The 25,125-nt window shown below is 42.1% G+C and overlaps 1 protein-coding gene across 1 annotated transcript in view; it reads left to right on the top strand.

Annotated features, from left to right (window-relative positions):
• The first annotated feature begins 4,051 nt into the window (after positions 1-4,051).
• Positions 4,052-25,125, top strand: part of LOC133023252 (protein tweety homolog 2-like) — a 29,855-nt gene continuing 8,781 nt past the window's right edge. The window contains exons 1-6 of the mRNA XM_061090231.1: positions 4,052-4,252; positions 8,417-8,589; positions 13,236-13,347; positions 19,048-19,268; positions 21,734-21,829; positions 23,830-23,902. Of these exons, the coding sequence (XP_060946214.1) occupies positions 4,124-4,252; positions 8,417-8,589; positions 13,236-13,347; positions 19,048-19,268; positions 21,734-21,829; positions 23,830-23,902 (804 nt within the window). The 5' untranslated portion in view covers positions 4,052-4,123. The remainder of the gene's footprint in view (positions 4,253-8,416; positions 8,590-13,235; positions 13,348-19,047; positions 19,269-21,733; positions 21,830-23,829; positions 23,903-25,125) is intronic.

Here is a 25,125-nt window from a genome sequence, read left to right as displayed (position 1 = left end):
CGTCTCATAAATTTCTTATTCTACACATTTGGAATCACGGGTGGTTTTTACAGCAGGTTTTATAGGAAAGTCCAAGTAGACAGTAATTCAAGCAATGGGCTGCAGTGTAATTCTCAAGGTAGTGCCAGTCAGCTCTGAGTGAAACGTTTTGCAGCACAGACGTCAAGGTTGGAGTATCACCTGCTCCTGAAGGAGTCCTCCAGGCCCGCGGTTTGAAATTCAGCAAATTTTTCTATGTGCTGTAACAACACGGCACACGGAACACCAGCGACCTTGAGACCTGTCACTCACTGGATGACTTCATTTCTTCCCTCCTGTCTACTTTCAGGTGTTCCTCTGCGGTCCCGAGTTGCTCGACTTCAAAGTCCTCTTTGATATGTATTTCCTGTATCATCAGCGCCCAAATGACTGACCCCAGAGACTCCTTCTGATGAGCAGCCCCAGAGAGCAGAGGGGCCTGATCCGCACGCCACACCTCGTTACGATTAGATCTCACTTTATGGACAGTGTTATGCACAAAGGGGATCTCCACGGGGATGGGAGGAGATTTCTTCTTCACAAAAACGCACAACCAGGGGACACCAGTGGACGGTGTGGAGGCAGGAGGTTCTCGGCCCAACACCAAAGAGCTGGGCTGCCACCTAATGGTTCAGCTTCATCATCTGCGTATGTGTGTTGTATGGGAAATGTAAGCTTTTTTTTTTTAAACTATAGCACTGTTTCAAATTGGTGAATCCTGCCAGGAACCAAACCCCAGCAGTGTCGGTAGAACATTTTGGACACACGGACATTTAATTAGCTCAGAATATGAATAAGGCCCATTGTGGCCTAACTTTTATATTGCATATCCTCAGAGAACAATTAGGTTCACACTGGCACCGGGGTTGGATGTGACATGTTTTGTCTGCTGAAAGATGACAAGAATAAATGAGCAGGCAGGCAGGGAGGCTTCCCGCGTGTCGAACGAATTAGAGAGACACAGACAGAGGTGCTTTTATTCATTTCTGTCCCTTCTTTTTTCATCCTCCCACGTCGGCCCCTCAGTTCAAACAGTGAGTGATTGGCATCCCAATCACCAGAGCGTTCCGCGGCACAAAATACAGCTGTTTGCAAATGCAGAGCACAGCCGAGGATTCATATTCACACGCTGCATTTCAAGTGTCACCTAGTCGGAGCATTCTGACTCAGAGCACAGCTCTCTAGGCACTCGTGGCCGAGGTGGAGGTGCATCAAAGCGTCCAAATAATTACAGCAGTACCAGTGTGGTATCAAGATGGTTTAGCTTGCAAGGAAACCGCTCTGTACTCCATGTAGATAAAACAACTCCTCCTCAGGGCAAAATGCATTTGACATATTTTCATCTTCCCTTTTATCTGCCGATGGAGCCTTTCCTGCCGATGGACTTCTATTTTATCACATTTTTCTTATTTGTTTGATTTCCCAAAGGCAAGTGGTTTGCATTACTGAGGAATGGTTTTGTCATTCTGTTTGTGCAAGTACGTTGAGTCCTGCTGTCTGTGCCACGAGTCTCCACTGTAAAGCAGATTGTAAGTAAATAACGTTGGGATTCTAACTCTTTCCAAACAAAAGATAGAAGCCATTTACAGATTCGATGCGCCCACAGCATATCTGGATTACAGGCAGTTTGTGTAAGCAGGCGTTAAACTCTTTTTTTCTGCTCACTATCGGCTACAAAAAGACAATAGACACAGCAAGAATGCAGAGTGTGAGTCAGAGCCAGTTGTAATGTGTTGATGGAGAAGCTGATGTTTTCCCAGTTGTAACAGGCTAAAAAAAGAAAAACTCAAAACAAACACAAACCTGTAAAACAATTAATCTCCTGGTTGTCGGTGTTGCTGCTCATTCCCAGTCAGCATGAGAACAACGAATAAAACAACAACAAAAAACTATTTACACAAGCTTGGCAATATCATCAAAATAAAATCACTGGCTTTTTGCAATCTTGTACATTTTTAAATGTCTTTAAATTAAAGCGAATGCATGGATTGAATCCACATGCCTGTGGTTCCTACATCACCATTTCGGCACTTAAACAATCCCACTGTGGAAATTTCATTCTAAAACTGCGTATTTTGGTGTAATTCAAATATTTCCGCTCATTTGTTTTACCCCAAAATGAATTATGCATCATCAACTTGACATGTTGTCTGACAAATATTGTTTTTGCATTCATTTTCCAGCTGCCATCTGGGTTGAGACTGCAGCAGGAAGGTTATACACTGTTTAAAGACACTTCCAGCACATTAGCTCTGGCATCAACCTTGCCCACCATCTGCAGCTCTCTGCCACCTTTTGTACTAGTTCACTGTAACCCCACTCATCTTTCTAATTAGATTTTTACATGGTTTTTTTTATTGTAAGGACCTTGTTATACAGTTGGATTTAAAATCTCAAACCTTTTTCCACATCCTCTGCAACCTTTACAGCTCTACAGCGTTGTCAAGCCTCCCTACACCTATACAGAATATTCCTCAGCAGCCCCTGTATTCATTGTGTTTCTTACTTATTCAAGTATGGAGTTATACAGTGCTTTGGTATACCTTCACACAAAAGGGATGTATTCACCTACCGCCTGCCTGCAGTGGACAGAGAGTTCACACTGTGTTTCTCCGTATTCATCGAAATGAAAACCTTGCACATTCTAGCTTCTGTCCTGATTCTCCTCATATTGTAAATACCAGCGGGGGAAAGTAACGAAGTAGAAATACTTTGTTACTGTACTTAAGTAGATTTTCCACATATCTGTACTTTACTTGAGTATTCATTTTCCTGACGACTTTTTACTTTTACTCGTTACATTTGAACAAAAATATGTGTACTTTCTACTTCTTACATTCTCAAACTGGCTCGTTATTTGAGCAGCGGAGGTTGGCGCAGCTCTCTCTCTCTCTCTCTCTCTCTCTCTCTCTCTCTCTCTCTCTCTCTCTCTCTCATCTAGGGTTTAAAATTGTACATTACATACATTATATTCATATTGTTGTTATAATTTTTCAGTCAGTTGAGATAAATCTTGAGGAGAAACATTTTGGGTTGTTTTGTGTCTGTATAGGACCACTATAAAAAGCACTTTGCATTTTTAATTTTGCTACTTGTACTTTTACTTTTGATACTTAAGTACATTTCAACACCAGATACTTTTGATACTTGAGTACTTTTAATATGAGCTACTTTAAGACTTTTACCCAAGTCATTTTCTGACGGGTGACTTCTACTTTTACCGAAGTCACTTTCAGGTAAGATATCTGTACTTTTACTCAAGTATGGCCTTCAAGTACTTTATACACCACTGGTAAATACAAGCAAGGAGTCAACAACCTCCTGCTCCAGTGGTTGCAAGCATCTCATTACCGTGCTCGTTATCGTTCACCTCAGTGCGCCTCATTGTCCACAAGAGGTCAGCCATTAACAGCAGAAGTCATAAATACTACACTGACTACCCTTGCACCCGGGGCAGACACACAAAGAGCCGGCAGGTCGTGTTCTTCTTTATGTGACTCACTTTTATTACATGTTATTAAATGTATGTGTGTGTGTTTCATCTCTGAGGGGACAACATGCACACAGAGGAGTGGAGGCCACAGAGATCCATGTGGAACAATGTGCCATCAGGAGGTCTTTACGCAGAGAGGATTATTCTCATCCTCCTCCTTTTTTTTTCAGTCCAGAGGATGGAGCCGGTATTGTTTCCTTTGAGTTAAGTGCGCCTGGCTGCACGGTCGTCACGCCTTCTCTGTTAAAGGAGGAAGGTTCGTGTCGTCACTGGATCCCGTGTCTCGGATCCAGACGCTTGGCCCTCACCGAGCCAAGAAGCTGTGTATTCTCCATTAGTTGCGCAACTCAGCAGTTTACGCACAACTATGGGAGCCGCAGTGAGAAGTTCCAACAGTCGGCCTTGCTCTGAGGTTGTCATGGCAAGGGAACAACTTCCTCTTTAACCTTCTGTGGTAATTGAAACCTCCACAGAAGACGCGTCTTTTTTTATTTTTTTATATATTCTTTTTTTTTTTTTTTTTTGCAAAGCCTGGGAATATTCTAGTGTCAAGGTCTCAACAACAACAAAAATAACGGAAGGTCGCTGCTGTCCGGGATTTTTCAAGCAGGAATGGCCACTGCCAGGCTTGATTATGTGGCTCCGTGGTGGACATACTGGCTGCACAATTTCCCTCACTTCAATTTCCTTTTCCAGTCGGTCGACAGCACTTTCAAACCGGGGGAGGCGAGCTACCAGCAGGTTGGTAACTGTGTTTGTGCGTAAAGGCGCACGTAGAGAATTTCACCTGGAAAAAAAAAAAGAAGCAAAAACGTTCAACAACATATTTAAATGCACCTTTTAGAAACTGTTCTGGACAAATCGCTGTGTGTGACTGCAAAAATAAGCTTTTAAATATTAGCTGTTTCTGTGAATGAAAGGCAAAGTGTTGGAGTCAGGAAGTAAGAACTCATACTGCACTGCACTTCTCACATGATGACACATGACCTGTATTAAGTAAGTTGGCTCAAGTCCCAGGTGGTAAACAGCTACTGTGCGCTGGACTTCTATTTACATTCCATGTACACACAATAATTAGAGAGATACAACTTTTCTTTTGTTTTTGATACATTTAAACGTTCAGCTTTATTAGTTTACCTAACAAAAAGTGACCATCCTTATCCACTGTAACAGAAATGAAATCACACTGGATGATCATCCTTGCAACATAAGCAACTTATTCACTGAAGAAGATTTTTGGCTTTTTCCTCCATGACTTGAACTAAGTTGAGATGATTGCTAGAGAAACTGCCTCAGTGGATAACACAAACAAAGTGATATTGTTTACCCAGAGTGAATGCAGCCATTTGAGGCCATATAAATAAATGTCAAAAACTGTCCTGTTTAATAATGTTGGCGGCAGGATGAGAGTCATTATTGTATATGTGCATAAAAAAAAAAGTCTCTGATGGAATAGTTTTCAATCTGAAATCCCCTCGCTGCACTGTTACCTCTCCACTTCCATATAATGCAGTTCATTTAATTCTGTTTTTCTTGGGTTTGGTTTCTGTTCTTTATGTTTGTCTCTACCTTGTCTTTTCAATCTGATCAGACCGAATCTTGCCATACTAAACAAGTCATGCCACATAGCAGCAGAGTATGGTTGGCAGCTGCAGTGATGTCATCGATATCTTACACTCCCCCCTTTCAATCTCACAGAGCAAGTAACGGTAAATGCCCCGTGAGCAACATTGTGGATCGATTCTGTTCAGAGTTTTCTTTCAAGACTATTTCAAGCAACGTATCCCCTGGAATATGATTATAGAGATTAGTTTCTCATGTGTTATGGTGCGAAGACACACGTGGCACAGGCATGTCCCCCCCCCCCCCACCCGGGGCATGTCTGAATCCAGAGGTCATTTTTCACCATCCTCCCTGCTGAGAAATAACTCGTGTTCTTAATTGGACACGCTGAAAAAAAAATGGAAAGTGCAGACCAGACGGGCACAGACGCAATCCCTAAAGCTGGTTGTATTCTGTTTAATTGAATTAGACACGGCCTCCACCCTTAAAGCTCACTATTTCATCCTGAGAGCTTCATGCCAACATACTTTGGGGGGGGGGGGGGGACCAAAATCAATGACTATTGACACTGTAGCTGTTTTCTGTCTCTCTTCAGTCCTCCCTCTGCTGCATGCTTCGCCTTGTTATGCCGATGCAGCCGTTGGAAATGGAAGTGCCTGCATGTCTAATTACAAAACAATGGAAAATTGGAGGAAAGAGTGAATCTTGCAGTATTGTGTTTTTGAGGGATCTTAACTGTGCCACAGTGACAGGAAATCTGAAACAGATTTGAAAAGAAACAGCCCAGACTCTCCACACCTTGTCTCGACAAACTGTGTCAGTGTCAGTGGTGTCCTTAAAAAAAACAATGATTAGCAATCATTGGATTAAGGTTTTGGCCCACGGTGCCAGTTTAAGTAGGGCCGCTCATGTGACACCACTTCTGGAATTGACCTATATATGTTTTTTTAAGTTACAATTAAAGTTATGTCAAGTCGTGGTCGGTCTTTTTATGGTTTATTTTCTTCTGCGCGTTCACTTTGAAAACTGTTTTTCAAATCAAAATCTGTTTATTGAAGGATTTTCAATATATATAAGTGCAATGCTGAATGGACGTTACAGAGACAGGAGGCAAACATGAGTACAACAATCAACACCAATGTGTCCAGACAGACATGGATGGGGCAATATAACTTCAGGAACAAACAAAACAACAAAAACACAAGGTAACAACAGAAAAAGAAAAACAGAAAAAAAAAAAAAATGCAACGTTATACAGAAAAGAAAGAAAATATATCAAATAAAATCTTCAAATTAAAACTGTTTTTGAGGCCACCATTGATCTCAGTATTTGCCTCAACAGACAGTTATGTAGTCTTTGCTAGTTGCTACTTGCTAACCTACTCGATGAGAAGAACTAAGAGGGTAATATTGGTCAGCGGGACATAACAGAGTTGGAACAATGCAGGACTTTAGTTAGACTACGCAAAAAGAACATAATCTATAATTCACTCACAATGTCATTGTCATCCAACTAGAATAATAAGTCACAGATGTCGTAGAGAAGGAGTAGCTCCACTTGGTCAGAAAGAACCAGGGTCTTTGAACTAGTGGGCATTAAAACTTCAGTGCTTAATAATATGCAAGTAAAATCAAGTCTCAAATGTTGTGAGTTGGAATCCAGGAAAAGAACGAATGGGTGGAGATCCGTCACGTGAGGGTGGTGTGAAGATGAAAAGATAAAGTGACTTGTGGCCCACAAGTATAAGAAAGTTTGCTCGATATAAAAAACAGGATTTTAAACGGGTATAATCTGGAACAAATAAATTAAACCGTGGAAGATTATGAATATTCTGTATGTTTGACAGCTCTGCAGAATCAAACAATCATGGTTCCTTGGGGATTTTTTTTTTTTTTTATTATTATTATCTTGGAGGAATCCAAAGTTTCATGTGCAGAAGCTCCGACAGACACTTTTCAATACAGCGTCTCCTTCTATGTTCCCTACATCAGTGTCCTTCTGTTCCCCTCGATCCTTCAGGCTTTAAATATTTTCTCCTCTCAGGAATCACAAGACTGAATGAAAGCCAGTGCATCACATGACACTCCCCCCCCCCCCCCCCCCCCCCACAGCCTCGGCTCCTTTCTGTTTTCCCTCTCAGCCGCGGTCTCTCCAACTTTTCACTTGACAGACCAAATCGAGATTCTCAGTGAGCGCTCTCTGCCCCCAAGACCACCGCACTCCTGTTTCTATTCCCTTTAATGTGGGCAGGAGTCGGCAGTGTTAATGCCCATCACTGGATGAGGTATCATCAAAATCACGACTGTTTGCTGTCCTGGCTCCTAAATGGTGGAATGAGCTCCCAATTGACATCCGGACATCTGAAAGTTTACACATCTTCCGCAGAAAACTAAAAACACACCTCTTCAGACTGTACCTTAAATAAAAAAAATAAAATAAAAAACTTACCACTTTTGAAACTAACACTTTGGTAGCACTAAAATGGCACTTACCAATAGCACTTTGTAGTTTTGCTTTATTTCGAAGAAATTGTACTGTCTTGATTCATGTTGTTCTGGGTTTGTTCCCTCGGGGTTGAATGCAGTTATTATAAGTCGCTTTGGATAAAAGCGTTAGCTAAATGAAATGTAATGTATAGCTGCACACTCGCATCAAAAGTCTCTCCACACACGTGACTGCTGTTTGATACTGGTGGGTTGTTTTCACTCAGGCTGTCCAACTTGAGGGAGGGGGGGGTCAGGCTGCTTGACACAGCGAGACCACACATAATAGCCGAGTGCCTCCTCGAAGATATTCGTTGAGATGATGTGCCGAAAAGTTCTCGCTGTACTCATACGGTTGACCTCAGCTGTCTGTTTTGCATCTAAGAATCAGAATCAGAATCAGAATTATTTTACTGCCAAGTACGTTAACACATACAAGGAATTTGCTCTGGTTATTGGTGCAAACAATGAACATAGAAACATAAAAACGCAATAAATACAACATACATAGGAGAGCAATAAAAAATAGGAAACCAGTATATATTTACTCACTGTTTACTTCTTATAAACTCACTTTTTTCCAATATTTATACAAAGTCACGTTTATTTTGACATAAACATTTCTGAATAAAAATATATAAAAGATAATAGTGAAGTAAAAAGTGAAATGCTAAATGCAAAACAGTTAACAGTGTCAGATTGCAATGTGCAATGTAATGCAGTATAATATAATATAATATGATATGATATAATGTGTTAATTTAACACATCCTAGAGGTGTGGGGGTGGAATAAAAGTCCGAGTCAGGTGGGGGTCCCGGGCCTTGTTGATAAGCCTCTTCCCTCTCTCCTCTCTCAGTCTCTGGTACTTCTAGCCTGTGTCGGCGCCGTGGGTCTGGGCCTGAGCCTCCTCATCCTGCTGGTGTACATGGTCTGCGTCTGCTGCTGCCGCAAGGACATAGACGAGGACACGAAAAGACCCGATAACCGCTGTGTGGCCTGGGCCGCTGTCCTCACAGGCCTCATCATATGGTGAGTTTGAATGGTCCAATAATGCCTTTGTGAGTAATACTTGTGTTTTTTACCCCTGTATGTTTGCTTTCTGGCTGGTTGGTTTGTTTGTGAGCAAGATTATGCAACAACTACAGTACGGATAATCACAAAACCTTTGGTGGAAGGATGTGGCGCGGGTCAGGAAGAAGCCATCCAGGATTTCCATTGATATATCAAGGAATAACGAATGTGTCTTTATGAAAAAAAACATCCGACATGTGTAGTGGACTGATATTTATGAGTGTGCGCAATTTGGGGCAGATCCAAATACAATAATCTGGATCTCGTGAATTGAAATGTGGTTTCATCAGGGGACTGTGTTGGGCCTGAGCAGTGGAAATACACTCCTCTGAGTCCCATTCTAGTTCTTTGAAAAATTCACTCATTTACTTTGTGCAAGCAATTAAAACACACACTCACACGCTAGAGTAACACTCAGTAAAGCACTGATATCAACCAAGGCCGAACAGTCCCCTTAAATGCACTCACTTATCGATATCAGTGCCCTAAACATGCCTGATTCTTTTCATCAAGTTCAATTAATTATCTCACAATGATGAAGTGGAAAAAGCTCCTGGAGATTTCAACTGATCCGGATCCGCCGCAAATTTTAATTGGTTCTTTTCTCATCCTCCACCAGGTTTTTTGTGGTAGAACGTCCAGTAGTGTTTGAGTAATACTGCTAACACACACACACAAACAAACAAACACAAAATATGCATACTGAAAAAAACATGACCTCCTTAGCGGAGGCATTGAATCCAGACATTCAAGAAGTGTAGTTCTCTCCAGTCGTGGACACGAGGTTATGGTTACAATTCTGGGTTTATTCCAAAGTCACACAAAGATACAGTAAACAGAATGAGTGTATGTCTGCCCCCACAGCTACACAACAGCTGGCTTATTACATAATGAGGTGAAGGAGAGCTCTTCTTTGTTTTCTTCGAGTTTTGCAGAATGTGTTGCTTAATTGGGGCAGCGTGAGGTTTACAGTAATTGGTTCCACCTCTCTTAGGAAGAGGAACCAGAAATTAGAAATAACTGACTCACTGTTAGTGGGAGGCAGTTCTGACCAAAGGTTGGACTTACTTCAACAAGCATGGAATTTTCAAAGAACACAAAGCAAAGTCAAATGACTCGGCTTAATCTGCTGTTTATGTCAAACAAAATGTGAGTCCACGGTTAGATCTGTGACTGGCTTCGGATCAGAGCAGTTGACGGTAGTAGGCTGTAAGAAAAAAAAATGCAATGTAAACCTCCACCAGCCACACGTAATCGATTTACAATTCTTTACTTTCTAAATGATTCAACCAGTGAAGCTAATCAGTGTAGCTAACTAGCGTAGCAGGTACTCTAAGTCTCTTGTACAGAGCACGCAACAGCCAGGATGTTCCATAAAACCTCCAGCGCCATGTCCTCCAACACACTTCTGTATGATTTAATACACTTTTTAAAAAAAAAAAATCCTCCTGGCAGAATTGAAATGGGAACAAACGAATCTCCCAAAGCGGCTTGATTGAATTTGCGGACACGGAGCTGCTTCAACTTGTGACATTTATCTAAGTGTTGGGTTTTAACTTTGTTAGTTTTTCTGTGTCCGGACCCAAACCACCGCCGCAGCACACAAGATCTGTTGTGATGCTAAGTGACTGGGCATGACGCTGTTTAGCAGAGGAGCTGCGGTTTCTGTCCTTTGCTCAAAAGTGCTCATCTCAGCTCAGATAGCAGCTCGCTCCGATGGATGTTAAAATAGACGTAAAGCTCAAAATATAAACTATTACAAACGGCATCTGGTTCAATCACCTCTACTAAATTAGAATGACATTGTAGAGACGATACTGCAGCTTTAAACCAACCTGATACATTCATATACTTCTTCTTTGTACCCACTAGAATAGTATTTTGTCTGTAATGATAATGTAAAGTCATTTCTATTGACATGTTTTTTAATGTTTAACCCTAAGTTACTTGACTGGTGTTGTTAAAGTTGTAGCCGTAGCAGGATCAGCTTAATTGAATAGATGCTTCCATAATGTATTTTCTAGCTAAACTGGAAGTGACGCTGTTATGCAATAAAAAGCTCCATTGTACATATTTTGCCCTTCTTTCCTGTTTGATCATGGGATTTTCATCAGCGGAAATGAGTTGATATGCACTTGAAAGATCTGGTTGTTCACCGATGAAGTTTTATCGAGAAGATTCTCAAGAAGAATTACATTCCCGTTTTAAACAGGAATAAAAAGGGGGATTTTAGGGCTGCTGCTCCTCCTGTGGCAGATTATTTCTGACCCCAGGAGAGCGACTGGGGTTGAACGCCGGTTAAAGATTGAAATGAAATCTAATATTCCAAAAAATCCTAAGTCCCAGTGCCAGTTTTGAACCCTGGTATGATTTATTAAAGTGTGTCACCGGAGCGATGGTCTGCACAGAATCAAGGCGTTTACTGTCATTATTTGTTCGCCCTGTGTGGCCGTTTGTTCGGCTCCGCTCGCAGCACGATGTGAATCCGGAGGTGCAGTTATTTCAGGGTGTGCTGTGGAGTTATCTATCCTCGGAGGAACAAAGACACTTAAATATCCCGAGTCCTACTGTTTAATGTGCTGGTTCCTGTTATCTCCTCCAGCTGCTGCAGCCTTTTTCAGCAGCCACAAAAAAAACCCCCGCCACTAATGCTTCCCTTGAGGCCGCGCTGCCCCATGATGGTGTCATTACCATTTGGTTGCTGTATCATTAGTGGGTCTTTATTGTGGCTAACGTGTCACCAGGGTTAGCCACCGGGTTAATGAAGAGCTGATTGTCCGGGCTGCTGCAGATCCACGGGAACACAAATGTCGTGAAAAGCGTGAAATGATATTTTTTAGTTTCCTCTTGTTGAACAATGTTTTTTTATTAATTTCCAATAAGAACCTACAAAACACATTGACACATACCACACAAGTTGCACAATGAAATGCAGGCTAACTTCACTACATACACATACATACAAAAAAAAAAAAAAAATAAAGATAAACACGCACACAAACATACATAGCTACGTAAAATAACAACAATAATAAATAAAATAAACAAAAAATGTCACACTCGATATCCCCACAGATAGATATAATCTACCGTTGCCTGAGAAAGTCCATTAAGGGTGCCCACACCTCTTCAAATTCCTGTGCTTTACCCCTGATTACATATGTTAGCTTTTCTAATGTAACACACATTGCCATCTCTCTAATCCAAGATTGTGTAGACAATACTTCAGTCTCTCTCCAAGATAAAGCAACCATCCTCCTGGCCTGCAGGAGGCCAAAGTTGATCAGAGTCTAACACTTAGAGTTGACAGAAAAGCAATCTGGGTATTTTAGTTTCCTCTTAACTAAATGAATGAAATCATTTCATGATCAAGTCCTCGCATTTTGGGTTTTGAGGATTTACTGTTATTGTGTCTTCTTTTTTTTTAACTCGGACCAGATTGTAGAGAACCTGCCCCCCCCCCACCCGGTGTCCCTTATCATAACCCGGAGGAGGGACTCATTCAATGGAAGAGATACACAGGCGATGATTTTAATAATGCTTAAGGGGTTTACATCCGCAGGAAGCTCGCTGGCGTTCACAATACGAATCATACACCTCTGCACTAAGCATTCAGTGACAGGATGTGTTCACTTCTAAAATAAAACAAGTCACCACATCCTCTCGGTGAACTTCACCAGCTTCCTTTGTTGTCTCAGGTGCTGGTTAAGCTGACCATGTGTCCTAACTTGTTTAAGGGAGATTGAGGGGCTTTCACAGCACAGATGGACGGTGTTAATAGTCTTATGAATCATTGTGAGAGTAAACTAGAACTCTTAGCCCTTTTAGAGTTTGTGTCCCACAAACAACTATCTGGCTCTGATCTGTTCCTTATCCCAAGTGTGATTGATGAGCTCCCTCCTCCGAAACGGGCCCTAGAATTTGGTTGGAAGTGCCGCTAACCCCCCCGACTTTTTTGTGGACTGACCTCAGCGCAGTCCGGTGTGATGAAAATTGTGTCGTTGCTCATGTCGCTGCAGACTGGGAGCAGCAGGAGTGCACTGACTCTGGGGGTTAGGACACTAATCCTCCACATTACGGAGGCTCAGGCGCAGTCACAAAAGGCTGCAGGAAGGTGGGGAACCGGGATTCTGTGTATTCCACTCGGATACTTTTTCAGATGTGGAGCTGAATTCTGATGTGGTTTTAGCCAAGAGTGGGATAAGAAATTCAAAACTACCAAAGCTGAAAATAGAGGTTTTATATTTTTAACTCTTAAGTCTCGACACGTAAGAAACCACTATAAGCAAAACAGATTACTTCCCTTTTTTACTTATTCATGGATTGGTTAATAAATTCCTATTTGCCAGTGGCATGTTTTATTCTATGAATGTAAAGTAATACATATTGTAAAAACCAACATAGACCCTTTGCTGGTGTAATACACAAGCTGCTCTACTCCCCTAAAGGCTCGAAGTTTCCCCTTTGGGAAATTATGATTTATTTGTCTTAATTATCTTCTAATAACCTCAGGCAATCCCTCATCCAGAAGTAGCATTACAAAACAAACAGTGAATTAATTTGTGTATTCATTTGATGTGAATCTCTCCTTTTGTTTCTCACAGTTCGGCTGTGGGAGTGGGTTTCTATGGTAACAGTGAGACCAACGACGGGGTGTACCAGCTGACCTACTCCCTCTACAGTGCCAACCGCACACTGGGTGGCATCAATAATCTGGTGAGAGAATCACACCGGGATCTCATCCACATCCCGACACTTGCATCACCACAGTCACTCAGGGCTCTATTTCATCCATCCATCATCCATCCATCATCCATCCATGATCCCAAGCACATGGCACGAGTGCATTAAGGGAAGAGCCAAATCCACTTCTTGCTCTTTCAATGGCGAAACGCATAGTTCAAGTGTTCAAAATGGTTTTTATTATGTCTTCAAGTTAATCAAGGATGTAATAAACCAAAACGAGTTCCAACTCCTGTTCCATTTAAAAAAAAGGGCAGCTTGCACCCTGGTGGAATTCTGGCCGACTTTGCAGATGGATGCTTCTCTGCAAAGGAAACAGATCTGCTTGTGTGAAAAGTCAAAGCATGCGCGTGTTTGTGTGTGTGTGTGTGTGTGTGTGTGAGAAGGACGTACATGCATTCTACACCCACCTATATACACAGCTCACTGTCTTTTTTTGTTTTATGCGATAGTGCAAGATAGAAATGCAGGATCAGTTTCAAGGTGTCTGATGACGGAGCCCTAAATGTGGTCACCACACAATTTTTTTTTTTTTGCAATTTAACAGTTGATTCAAGTTCACTGAGCAGTAAATGTGTCAGAGCTGTTAGAGAAATTAACATTCGTTTTGCTCTGAATAACCAGTTGTCTCATACGTCTCATAGTGTTCTTTTTTCAATTACCAGCACACTATATTGTGTTTCTATGTTTTCCTGGCTTGTTATCTCAGTCTGCTTGGTAACAGTGATTCACAGCTGGTAGACACCGGGGCTTCTCCTTTTATTCATGGGGTGTGCATCTGTCTGAGAGAATGGAACCCCAATGCAGGGGGTCTCTATCCGCTTTTAGTCACAGTGAAGGAATCGAGGTGGCGGCTTCCTCGGGATTTGTTAATAGGGATTTTTTTACATACGACTCCTGACCTGCTTTCAGGGAAGTTATTTGGAAGGCTTAAGGGGGGGTGGAGGGGGGGGGGGAGGGGTGGAGAGAGGAAGGCGAGCAAGGGAGTCAGAACAAGGCCCTGCAAGAAGCAGTAATCACAATGAGGAAGAAGAGGATTAACTCCCATCTGCAGTACAGTAATGGATGTTAAGCCTCTCCTCTTTCCATCTCCCTCAGCCTTAGTATCTGAACTGTGTGTGTGTGTGTGTGTGTGTGTGTGTGTGTGTGTGTGTGTGTGTGTGTGTGTGTGTGTGTGTGTGTGTGTGTGTGTGTGTGTGTGTGTGTGTGTGTGTGTGTGTGTGTGTGTGTGTGTGTGTGTCTGCATATCAGTATCACACATCCACCTAATGGCCTCATATGCACGCACATCATATTAATGTATGGACACAAACAGATTTGTGTGCACCCTCTCAGTGACATAACATATTCAGATTTAGTTAATTTAGATGACACAATGTTTTTTGTGATAACAGGGAGAGGGTCAGTTATCGATTTATTAGGCACACCCTGCAAAATGACAACTTACTGAAGGTTATAATGTTTTGAGAGTTTTTTTTTAAATTCATTTGTGTTTTTATTCACATCTATGGTAAGTTTGAAAGCTGTATTCAGACTGAATGATGTGGTTCACAAAATATAAGAAATTCCAGTGACCATAAAGTTTGACATAACCTTGCATACCTCCACCAAGGCCTGACAGTCTTCTTATGAAATCACAATTTAATTCAGCAGAGCCAGATTTGTATTTGTATCCGCAATATGTATTTTTGTTTTTCATCAAGATCCATGAACTATTCTTATTAATGTTGGAAAAAAAAAATCCTGGATCTGCCCCCTGATCTATAACTAAATTTAACAATTTTCTAGTTTCCCCTGCATCTTTCCACCAAGTTCTGTGGAATGTTGCCAGTAGTTTGTCCGTAACCTTTCGATCCAACAAACAACCAAAAACTAAAGATAATAAACTCACAATCATTTGAATTATTTCAAGCTTAGGAGTTAAACAATTTCCACAGGAAGTAAACCAGAACTAGATTTGATGATTTCACATCCTGGCGACTGACTCTCTCTGTGGTTTCTTGGTATCGATTGGATACTGTTGCATGATGGAGTGCATGAGAAACGTAGATGTTCCCTGGGGGAGACGAAGGCTTTCTCACTCACAAACTCCTGGCTTGATGTAATGTACTCCACTTACAGATTTGATGAGTTGGCCGGTTGTTCATCCCGTGAAGCTGCCTCTGCTTCTGTCTGTCTTCTGTCTCGAGACTGAAAATTTGAACTGTTCTACAGAATCCTTTCTTTCCGCTTTGTGCGTGTTTCTATTGTCCTTTACCTTGAAGCCTTACAGATATTGCACACACTGGTTGGACATCAGATCTGTCGAGTACAGCAAATAGAAACAAGAGCGACATAATCTCTGTTTCACGAGTGAGAGGTGTTTGACAGGACTGATGGCTTTCTGAGGCTCTTCTCTCCACAAACTATGCACCTCACACACTGTAAGGGATCCTTGTGTGTCATAGAGGGGAGGATTTGATGAAAAGGGCCATCCTCTCTTTCCTCCTGAAGGGGACTTTCGATCGTGCACAGGCGTTCTTTATTTTAGCCTCATTCCCAGTGTTCGGCTCGTATCATTGAGAGCTCTTCACCGCTGCCGGGAAAATAATGGATGAGAAAACACGGCAATCACAGCACATCCACTCCCGTTTATAACCCTGGTTTACACTTAGATATATAGCTCTTCCTCTTTGAAAGCGATAGCCGTCTTGTGATTCTTGAAACAGAGCGATAGCGCCACTTCCTGCGCCGTCCATCATTTCCCTGGAACGTCACTCGTCAGCAGCCTCTTTTTACCCTGCCTGTCTTTAAAAGCACTCTGATCACATATTGTTTTATCGTCACGGGTCGATGCAATAAATCTCCCGATGTATAAAATCACTGAAGGCATCGGGCGGCACAGTTAAGTTGCACGCCGGCAAAGTTGCGCGCTGTGGGCCAATCAGTCTTGTTTAACAGGCGTGTCCAATATGGAGAGGCCTCCTTGTGACCCGCTTTCAGGAGAAGTGAGTTTTAATCCATTTTAAAGGGAGACGGGACGGTTCAGATTAGGGAAATGCAGATCACCCGGAGCAGCGGGCTGATGGATCCCATTTCTCACACTCGGGCAGACTCTGCTCGCAGATAAGATTCAGGGTGTTGTGGCAGGAGCTGTGAGAGATGATGAACCTAGAGGTGGGGAGTGAGTGCAGTTTACTGGCAATCACACACTCTCTACCCCCCCCCCGCCATCCCCCCTTGGGAGTGCTGAAGTGGAGGATGGGCCTGAATCTTTGTCTCGATCTTCACGTGGATACTCTCTCTCTTTTAGAAACCATCAGAAGCTTCCACCCCGAGTAGAATCAAGAGGGTCGTAAACGTTGTGGTGTCGAGAAGACTGAGATACACTTTTTTTATCTCTGGGGCGAGTTTTGGTCGGTCGTACCCAGAGTTCTCGTTAAAGAAGTGAAGGGTGTGACTGAGAGAGGATGAGAGATAAAGACGCTGGGACTCCTGGAAAGTGCTGCAGATTAGAACACAGAAAAACAACAGCTGGTCAGAATTAGTGGAGCCTCCTACTCAGTGTAATCTCAAATAGCCTACGCTGTTTCAGTGAAGTCATTGTGCTGTGGGTGGGCATGTGTCATCTGCCGAGGTGTAACACTACAGGCTGATGCATTGTTTTCTTTTCTTTTTTTTCATGCAATAGTCAATTTTGAGATATTTGCATCTGCCGTGTCTTCTGGAGACATTTTCTAAGGCAATGAGACAGAAATCTCCACTTCAGCACTCGTCTTTATTCCTTTTCAGAAGGTTTTCACAGAGGGAGTTGCTTGAAATACTTTTTATCATTCATAGCCCGTTTTCTTTTCTTTTTTGTCATTACATTTTATGTCGAAAAAACATGTTGAAAATTGATTCTTTTTCTTTATGGCCGTTGACAGTATTGTTTGATATATGGAGCAATGCAAAGATGATATCAGAAATTCCCTTTAATATGTTTTACGCTCAAAGTTTATATGACAGCGAAAATAAATTAGATTCCTCATTTGCATATACAAAAAAATTGTTTTTATATATATAATGTCACTTATCTTGCAAGTATAACAACACTTCAGAAACGTCACAATCTAATCTTTGACCTTAAGTCAAATAGTTCATTTTGGGAAATTCACCTTTTTTGGCTTTATAGTTGACAGTAGATGAGAAGAACAATTCGATATTTGTCTGGTAAAAGTAATGCACACAGCTAGCCTCAGTCTTAAGCTCACCAACACATTATATCTCATTTGTTTTTTCTATAAAACCGAAATGTTAAAAGAGCAATTTGCTGTTTTTACTGGGGGGTTATACCGTATGTGCAGTTGACAAGCAAACAGCGGAGGTTCCAATTAAAAGTCAGGAACGAAAACCTCTTCAGTAAAACGGTTAATTGTTTTTTCATGTTGTTGTCTGTTTGTACTCATTAAACAAATGAATTATTGTAGCTGGTTAATTAGTGAACCCTGAGGTGCTGGAGGGTTTAGTGACAGTCGGAAGGAGCCACACTCGTTTCTCCCTGGTTTCTGTTTTTGCGCTAAGCTAAAAGATGCTAACTTTCTACTCGATGTTTTAATGTTGATGGCAGGGTTACACTTTGTTTAACAATGGGATTTGGCCTTTGACCCTCTGGAAATGGACCGTGTGATAATGTCATTACATTTGGTTATGTAAGTGCAGTGTAAAATGTGATAGCAACAATACGTTTCTTCCCCAAAATGGCAGCAGAGTCGTCTTGTTTAAATCCATCGAGAAGTTTTCATTGTTTTTGCAGCAGAAAGACAAGGCCTCTGTCTTTCACCTCATTACATCATCACGGACGAAGCCATTACATTTCCTCGCGGGCGGTGAAACCGTGAATGAGTGAGGGGAGAGGAGAAGAGAAAAGAGGGAATCTCTTAAAAACTCACATCGATCAAACAACATATGGATTCTTTTTGCGATTTTCAATACTTTCATCATTTACTGTGGTTTATTGACTTGCTTGGCATTTTAGCTTAGCCCGTGCAGACTTTTGCGATATGAAACATTTAAAAAATGCTGGAAGAAATAACATCACCGTACCAAAAAGGCCCTGGCGGACCAATTTTGTTGCACAGTTCAAATGATGTATTTTTGAAAATTATTTATTAAAGTACCTCAAGTCAAATGTTGCTACGGTGGAGAGAAACTCGTTCCCCCCCCGTCAGCACTGAGCTAAAATGTACCTATTTCTAGCTCGGCTGATACTGAGAAGTTTCAGGCGTTTACTGCATCACATTGTTTTTGTTGAAACTGAAAAGGAAAATGTATTTACTCTGCACCACCATGCCTCCTCCGACTCTGTTCTCACTATCAAACACCCCAGTGATATCAGGTCTCCCTGGTGTCGTTATCAGTATTCCACTCTTACATTGTTTATCTGAATAAAACACACGGTTGAAGAGAAAAGTTAATCTTCTCTCCAGGGACTGCTCCTTTTGGTTCTTTGACCTCTCTCTCTCTCTCCATACTTTCAATCTTCTCTTTGTGAATATCTGTTTTTTTATGAATTTATTTATGTTCCTGTTTCCCTCTGACCTTGTTTTCATTTCGACTGCTCTCCCACTTCCTCCTCACTTGGTCTGTTGCCGTTTATATTTCCTGTTTTCTTCCTTTTCATCTCATACCTGTGTTTATTTCATTTTTCTTCAGGTAGCAGGTTCTATGGGCAATGTGGAGACCGGGCTCAAGCAGCACCTGGCGCGGCTGGATGAGGTCTTCTCCACCCGGCCGGACTACCTCCAGGCGCTGCGCTTCATGCAGCTGATGGTAAACAACGTCGTCCGCGAGCTGACCGCTCTGCCCGACATCAGCAAAGTCAACGTGGACTTGGCAGCCGTCGCGGACCAAACCGCCTTCGTGGAGTATTACAGGTGGGTGGAGCCTCTGCATCTCCCCTGTGGCGTTTGACATTATTTTTATTTCATGTTTGTGAAACTGGAGTAAACATGCTGTTCAAGATCCAGACCAGACAAAGAGCAGATGGGATTTTAGTGATATCCCCTCAGGAACGCAGACCGGAAAAGCTATTGTTCCTAATTGCCAGATAAAGGAAAGCTGAAATCAGACTTTTACTTTCAGTTTATTACTTGGAGTTAATAGTGTATTCGGACATGACACTGACGTGATCGCAGGTTTTATTATAGTTTTGTTTGTTCCCCGTGTTTATATATGTGTTTGGTATGTTTAATGTCCTTGTTTAGGCTGACGTTTGGACACTAGGTCGTAAAAGCATGATTCACTGATGGGTTATGGATAAAGCAACAACAGCTCCTTCCATGGCGACATTGATTTAATGTGCTCTTTGTTTGATTTATGCTGCCTTGTTTTTATTATGCCTCCGTGCTGGCGACAAACAGGATTACAGATTGTCCGTCTGTCTGTCCCATTCCCGTGATCACGATTTCTCAAGGATGCTTTGACGGAATTTCCTCAAATTTGGTACAAATATTCTCTTGTACTCAAAGATTGACTCACTTGATTTTAGAGGCCAAAGGTCAAGGTCATGCTTGCCTCAAAAAGCACATTTCCCATCATGTCTCTGGAACGCCATCATGGAATCCTTTCACATTTGTCACAAACATTCACTTTAACTCAAAGATGAACCGTTCAGATTTTGGTGCCTGGAAGTCAAAAGGTCAAAGTCACAGTTGTTAAGGTTGCAGTGTCTACATGATCTACATGAGTCATATTTGAATACCATGTTATGATATCCAGATAATTAGCAAGTAGCTGCACAGTCTTGATCGCCATTTTCAACTTACCACTCACATTATTATTCATATTCAACTGGAGGTGCAATTTATGCCTTTGCACTCCTGCAGAACTGCCTCTTCTCAAGTTGAGCTTATCGCCCACTGTGCGTGTTGAGCTCCTATTCTTCTTGCTCATGTAAAGTATGGCAGAGCGACTAATGAGCAAATACAATCTTACCGGCAATCCCTTGCATATATTGATTGCAGTTTTCATTTTGAAATCAATCCCCTCTGTCTATGATGCATGTTTTTGTTTTTTCAAAATTATTAAATATCAAGAGGCCCGAAAATGAAATTCAATACACCTATAAAAATAATAAACCAATAAAGTAGTCTGAGTGAGTATCCAGCAGGGCTTCAGGAGGCAAATGCAAATTTTGGAATCATCAAAAGCTGTTGCTGCTTCAAACCGTGAGGGTTATTTTAGAGCTTCTGTAGCCGGTTTTATTCTTGAGGGCATAAAACTTCAGATTTAATTGTGCAATTTTGCCATAAGGTAACAAATTTGCAACCTGACGGTGACTGTGCTCTAATACCAAATGTGAGGAGAATAGAAATGAAGACGAATTAAAAGACTATAAGGGTTATTTCAATATTGTTATCATAAATTGAATACATGCATATTCCCACGAGTCTCCGAAGGGGGCGCTCTTTTTATCCAAACACCAGATCTCACTGTATTTTGCCCGACAGTTGCCACAGTGTGTTTTCTGCCCCCCCCGTCTCCTGGGTCTTGATTGGGTTTCATGCAGCTATGAGCGACGTGTGGAGGGGTCTTATTGATTAGCAGCAAATCTCACAGCCAACCCAGTGTAATTCGAACAAGGGGCTCAGATTTCCAATATTGTATCCTCTCTTCCTGATTCTGTTTCTGAATTCATCCCTCTCCCTGAGCTCTGGGCAACATTTTTACAGACCTGTTTATGCAAATCAGGCAAAGTGTGTTTCTCCAACCATGTGGCGTCTTCCATGAGGGGAGGAATGGCCGGGCTGTATTTTATTTTCTATCAGGCTACCTTCTTCTCATTGCATGAGTGCATCATATTCTCCAGTGACCTTGGTGTAAATATTTACTACAATATTACAGATACACCACAGTGAGTCAGTGTCAACATGCAGGATCTTTTTCGAAGTTGCTTGTTTGCGTGATGTCCTAAAGCTCAATGTTTTCAGTAATTGCTATTAAATTGACAATTCTACTGGTACTTGTTGTAGAGGATGAGTCATAAGCATATGTGTGTGTATGGTTGTCCAGAACACACACACACACACATGCACAACACGCACACACACTTCAAGTCCAGGCCATTCCTGTGAAGGACATTTTCTAAGCTTGAAAAATTCATGTCTATGGATTTGGTGGTGTTGAATTATTAAGGCAACAGGCTGCAAATTACCTGAAACAGATGGGCTCTAACTAGGAGACAAGAATGCTGATATACAGCACACAGATCTCACACATTCAGTGGCGAACATATGTCGGGCCAGCACTTCCCGGGGCTTGTACTTGTGCTTAAAGTCTGCTGTCCGCAAGCAGACGTGATTAATCAGGGTTGTTATGCTCTCGTTCTCCTGTTTCATAGATGGCTGACCTACCTGCTGCTGCTGATCCTGGACCTGGTCATCTGCCTGGCCTTGTGCTTGGGGATGGCCAAGCAATCTCGATGGCTGCTTATCACGTATGTACTTGCCTCTCAGCTTGTTTCTGAGTCAGCTCCTGTGCTCACCGGCCTGGGCTGGGATCACAGACTGCAGGCAGACAGGGCAGCAGTCAGCCTCCCTGGCACCGTATACTTCAGGTCACTCCATTAACAGTGGCAATGATAGCATTGCATCTTCAAATAACACTGACAATGACACTGGCTTGTTTTTTCCCCCCCTCTCCCGAGTGACTTGTCTTGTGTTTCGTCCACATCCAATTAAAGTTAATCTTGTAGCATCAGGCTCAGAATTACCAAAACAACGGATCATTGCTAAATTTATTTCGGGAGAGAAACACTCGAGTTTCAAGAGAAAGTGAGTTTGGGTTCAAAAGCTCTGAAATATTCAGAAACAATTGGATAGGGTTTTATTTGATTTAGTAAACTAGAGCCAGTAATTTAAACCAACACTGATATCTGACTAAATCCACAGTTCGGGCTTCTTAGTGCAGTCGACGTGTGAGTGTTAGCAGATGATGCTCAGGATCTCTTTTTCCCATCCTGCTCTGATGGGCCTCACTAATGCCTATTGATCGCCCGAGCAGGATGGGACTGCTCCCTTAACTAATTATTAAGTGCTCTCAGGCTTCTTTATTGGTGCTTTCAAGAGGGTCCGAGGAGTCGGTGGAGAAGAGGAGCAGTAGTAGCCTTTTCACATCCGTCTGGGGACCGTTCTTTCCCTTTTTACTGGGTTTCTCTCCCTCTCGCTCACAGCGTTTGTCTCATATAGCTTCGGCCAGTGGTCACTTGTGCTTAATATTGGGAAGATGTTTTCCATGAACCACATGCACAATGTTTAGACCTCACCGAACCCGTCTGTCACGGTTTGGATGGAGAGATGGACCCAGATGCAGAGATAGTCAAAATAAAAGGTTATTTAATTAAATAAGTAATTAACAAAACAAACAAAACATTAACACTAAACAGTAACAAACAAATCACGAGGCTTACGCGGGGATACAGGAGATCAGGAGATCATGAAAGCACCATGGAAGGCGGGAGGGATGACGAACAAACACCGCAGGAAAAACAGGACCAACAAACACCGCAGGAAAAACAGACAATCCGACAGAGGACAAAGGGAAGACAGAGGTTTAAATACACAGGGGAGGCAGGGGCAATTGAACACAGGTGTAACACATGAGGGCAGAGGAAGACAATCACCGACAGGAAGTGAAGACAGAAACAACACACAAGGAACAGACTACAAAATAAAACAGGAAACAAACAGAAACAGAGTGCAAACATGAAACTAAAACAAACAACAGAGATCTACAAGATAACTATGAAACAGTCTTGACCTGACAAATACAACCCAACTAGCCAGACTGTTTGCCAGACTGTTACACCGTCCTTCAGTTCCGACAGACGAGAGGAACAAGAGGTCGACAAAGCAAAGCTCGTGGCAGCTGTTGATCGACAGGGACTCGGGGATCGACAGCTAATGCGTCCGTGACCGACCGAGTGCTCGGCCAATTAAATCATTGCTGGTGCAATCAAGCGGAGCAGCGATGACAAAAGACAAAACACGGAAAGTCAACTTACAGTCGTATTATCTTCAGAGACCAGAGAGGTTTTTTTGCACCAATTCTCGGCCTCGATCCAAACTATTTCTACATGGAATGGGATCTTTTTTTTTTTCTTTCATAAACTGAGAACTAACAAGTGAATTCGCCAAGAAGTCATGAGTTAATTTCTCTTCACATCACCTCATAATAAATTGAATTTCGGGCTGTGTCGTCTGTTCTGCGATGCACCAGCAGCGGCCTCTGTCCTCGGGCAGGAGGAGAACGATTCCCCAGCCCCAAAAAACTGAAAAGAATAAATCAAATTAACTGGGTGAAAAAGGGCCGAAGATCACAAAGACAAACTGATTTATCTGTTTCTCTCCCCCGTGTGTCCTTGTCTTTGTCTGTATCTCCTTGTCACTCTCTCTCTCTCTCTCTCTCTCTTTCTCCCTCTCTTTCTTCCCACTCCAGCGTCATGGCGTTTGTGATGCTGTCTCTGATCCTGAGCTGGGCCTCACTGGGAGCCGGCACTGTTACAGCTGTGGTGAGAAAACAAGAAAAGAATGTTTCTTCAATATCTTGTCATGCTTGCTTCTTATTATGAATGTTTGATGTGTCCATTGGATGTGAAGAAAAAATGGAATCCGTGCGTCTCGAATTATCCAGCCATCTTAACTCCAGGGTTTTTGGTTATCGCTTATGTTAACTACAGAGAAATCAGATCCAAACCTGTCAACCAATCAGATCCCTTGTCAAACTCGACAGCAACTCGGCATGAATAAAAGAGTTTACAATAAAGTGACGAATAATAAAGAGTGATATATGTATATTTATAAATCAGTTTTGCTGTTTCATGCTTTTCATGGGTCAGCTGTGGTTTGAAAACACATCCTCTGACAAACAAAGAGAGGGTTTATCAAACCACAGAACCATATAATGACGATTATCGCTGCGTTTTTGCACAAAGATTCTTTTATCCTCCACAGGATTCCTGACAGCACTGATGTTTTTACACATTTTTTCTATCAGAATAAATGATAAGACTCAGTTGAATAACAATTCACACACTTAAATAGTTCCCTCAACAATTAATGCATTTGTGTCAGATAGAACTTATCAGACAGTAACTTCTCTTCTCTCCTGAAACCACTTATTTGAACTATTTTACGTGCATTCGTTTCTGTCATCAGACAAAGAATACAGACTTTACACTAAATGCTTAATAGTGGTTGCACTTATTCATAGCTTTATCCTTAATTAGAGGTTATTATTTCTAGTGTTTCTGCAGCTCTGGTGTCACCTCTTCATCTCACACCGTATCAACTCCTCGCCTTTCAAATAAACAGCTGGATAGATAAACCCAGAGTTATCAGAGTCGGCTGATACCGGCTTCTCGGCGCAGGTTATACGACTGGTGCTGGGATCTGTGCGACCAGATAACCCAGTGAGAGCCTGACCTAAGATGAAGTGGCTTTGTGATACAGGCCTCAGAACCCACAGCCGTCTTCTTTCTCTCTTTCTTTCATGGGTTTAGCTTCCCACCTCATGCAATTACTCCCGAGGGTATTACTGTCAATATGTCCGTGGACATCCCTCCTGCTTAAAAGGTGTTTGTTTAGTTTACAGCAGGCGCCTCTCTATGATCGGTCATGCAGTAAAGCTGATTACAAGTCCCCAGCCTTTTGGGTTAATCAACCCTCGGCCTCAGCATTGTAACCTAAGCTGCGCCTAGCATTAATTACGAGCTCTGGCTTCTTCGGAATCTCT

The sequence above is a fragment of the Limanda limanda genome, chromosome 17 (genome assembly GCF_963576545.1).
Source record: "Limanda limanda chromosome 17, fLimLim1.1, whole genome shotgun sequence".
Taxonomy (NCBI): domain Eukaryota; kingdom Metazoa; phylum Chordata; class Actinopteri; order Pleuronectiformes; family Pleuronectidae; genus Limanda; species Limanda limanda.
Note: the sequence above shows the minus strand (reverse complement) of the source record. Positions and strands in the feature narration are given on the sequence as shown.